This window comes from Lathyrus oleraceus, chromosome 3, assembly GCF_024323335.1.
Source record: "Lathyrus oleraceus cultivar Zhongwan6 chromosome 3, CAAS_Psat_ZW6_1.0, whole genome shotgun sequence".
Taxonomy (NCBI): domain Eukaryota; kingdom Viridiplantae; phylum Streptophyta; class Magnoliopsida; order Fabales; family Fabaceae; genus Lathyrus; species Lathyrus oleraceus.
In genome coordinates, this window is record NC_066581.1 from 88,606,083 (window position 1) to 88,608,981 (window position 2,899).

Below are 2,899 nucleotides of genomic sequence, written 5' to 3' on the forward strand. Positions count from 1 at the left end.
ACCGTTGTTGACTGTTACTAATGTATTTCCTAATATATATAAGCAAATTTTGTTTTTTGAAATAGGATTCTCATTTTCATTCTTTACCTATAAAATTTCCACTTTCAAATTCAAACAATTTTATCCAATTGCTTTAGCGTTTTGTTATTCACTTCTTTCCAAACATTCATGCATTTATTTATTCTCTTTAAACTTTGTCCAATTACTCCAAATTTAATCGAAAACCATTTAGCACAACTATATTTTCGCAAACTTTGCGCACAAAGTTTCCAATAAGATTTTGAGTATGATCTTGCACAACTGTAACTCATGATTTGTTACCTAAAAACAACGGTAAACACATTCCAAAAAAAAACTTAAAATAAAAAGATGAATACTTCTAAGTACTAATCATTGAATACTCACATCTAGAATTTTCTAACTGGTTCCATTACCCAGGAATTTCCCCAAAACATCCCCAGAGAACCTAGCTAAAATATAAAGTTTGCGTATAAAGTTCATACTACCTTACAAAACATTAGTCAGTTTTTCTAATAAGAAACAAAAACTAAACAGCGGGGAAAAAAGACCTTGTTAAAGGGCATACATGTAGTCGAAATGTTCGAGATCAAACTCAAAAATGATAGCAAGTATGGAAAACACTTTAGTTTAAACGTCCTTCGCCAATCCAGTGAAATCAGTATCCCCTGAATCCATATCCATGGATCTAGGACGAGTTTCTTGTCGTCCATACTCTTCAATAGGTATCCCTCTCCTGGTAGGGGATGAAGATGACGACTCTGCCTTTGCAATAACATCAAAAAGGCCATTTTTCATTTCTTCAGCTGCTTCAAATAAGCGACTGATACCACCAAAGAAGAAGCTGCGTTCCATGTTTTCAATATCATTTCGTAGCCCAGGGAAGAACACACCATGGTCTGGTGAGCTGTTTGATGAGCCAGATGTGGTAGATCTTGCTCTAAGTACCTCATTAGTGATATCTTCTTCCGTGTACTCCTTGTTTGATTGCAGCACTTCAACAGGCCTGAGAAGTAATCAAAGGTAAAGATCAAATTTTAGTTTCAGTCGCATTTGAGAGAAGAAAATTGAGTACTGCAGCTCTTATTCCCAGGAACCTACTGACCAAATATTATAACCACTCTAATAAAGCACAAAAATCTTTTAAAAAGAATGTTTCAATATCAAGATACTTCGAAGGATCACTTCCAAAATGCAGTGCTGCCTGTGCACAAGCCAAATACCAAAAATTGAAATCAATTGAAGCATGGGCCTACATGCACCCATGCACTGCACAAATAGAACCACGTCCATATATCATATCATAATACTTCCAAAATGCAGTGCTGCCTGTGCACAAGCCAAATACCAAAAATTTCACAGTCATCATGTCCATACTTCTTGAGAAACTACTTATCAAACCTTAGAGCACTAAAACCATCCTAAACCAAACAAGACACAAAAGCCCTAAAAATCAGGTTGCTTGGGCATCAAAAATCAAGTATGGATCAACTCAAACTCTCAATTGCAAAACACACACACACATGTGTGGCATGCACAAGTTACTAGACACATTCCCCTTCTCGCTATGTTGCAAAAGAGAGCATGCATTCATGTTCTTTTCAGCTGTGAAGCAACTGAATGTTTAAAATCGATTGCATCTTCTATGTTTATATATCGTCTCTGAGTAAGTTATAAATCAAACAACGTTAGAATTTATTTAAGGCTCTTAATAAAGAAAAATAATGTTAATCCATCAAGGACTCTGTTAATTGAGAGGTTCTTCAAGTAAACCCCTTCTTCAACTTAGACAGAAAAAAAAGAAATATTTATTCACAGAAATCTCAATGTTTCAAAGATTCTGCAGTTCAGAATTTTCTAAGTCGTCAATTTTGTCACAACATGGTAAGAGCCAATCTAAACTTTCAATCCCAAGATTCTCTAAGGCATTATGCAATCATCTAAAATATGTTTACAATATTCTTGCCCAAACTCCAAAAACAGCACCATAACCTATCATTGCAGTCGCATTGTAAGGGCATAAAGCACCATGGTTTAACTTCCAGTTAGGATCTTGATGAAACCACAAATCAATGAGAAAGATGACCATGCAAAAACAACACTTTTCTTCAATAACCTAAAAATCAAACTAGTTAATCAAAACCAATACCTCCAATCTTTACCCTAATTTCATGTGAAAATGTGTCAATTTGTCTGTTTCGTATTGAATTTCAAATACTCTAAATTTTGATTCAAAACAAATTTCAAGTTAAAGAATTAGAATTCGCATCAAAAGCACTTCCTCCTAAAACCTAATCAACGAATCGATCATATTTTTATAATAAAGAAGAAGAAAGAAAAGTATTACCTTCCAGCGCAAGTTCTGAGAAGCTCTTCAGTTTTCTCGCATTTCCTAAGGAACTTTCCAGGTTCAACCTCTTCCGTTCTGCACTGCGATTTCACGATTTTCCTGGTGGAGCTATGTTCATCGGAGCCTGAAGAGATGTTGCGTTGAGAATCGTCGTCGTCGTTGTCGTCGCTCCAAACCCATCCCATTTTCGCTTCTCAATTTCGCGTTGGTTCAATTCTAAGGCGGTTATTATGCAGAATAATGGAGCATCCTAGAGATGACTGCCTTTGAAAAGGGTGGTTTGAATAACACCACTATTTACTTGGATAGCAAGACTGTTTTAATTTTAGTCAGTTATTTTATTGGAAAAATAACCAAAATTTCTTTTGAATTTAATAATAAAAAAATTAAATAGATTATTTTTTGAATTTAATTGATATATCTAACCGTGTAAAGATTTTTTATACCATCAGTTAATCACAACCATTGATTTTGATTTTTATTTTAATCACTTATAAAATAATGATGAGTGTAATGCATTGATAGTGTAAA

The 2,899-nt window shown here is 34.4% G+C and overlaps 1 protein-coding gene across 1 annotated transcript; it reads right to left on the reverse strand.

Annotated features, from left to right (window-relative positions):
- Positions 1–387: 387 nt before the first annotated feature.
- On the reverse strand, positions 388–2,676 carry LOC127125511 (fra a 1-associated protein). The gene is made up of 2 exons (XM_051054306.1): positions 2,366–2,676; positions 388–1,024 (listed from the first exon to the last, which is right to left on the reverse strand). The coding sequence occupies exons 1-2, from the start codon at positions 2,551–2,553 to the stop codon at positions 649–651; spliced, it is 564 nt and encodes a 187-aa protein (XP_050910263.1). The 5' UTR covers positions 2,554–2,676; the 3' UTR covers positions 388–648.
- Positions 2,677–2,899: the final 223 nt, after the last annotated feature.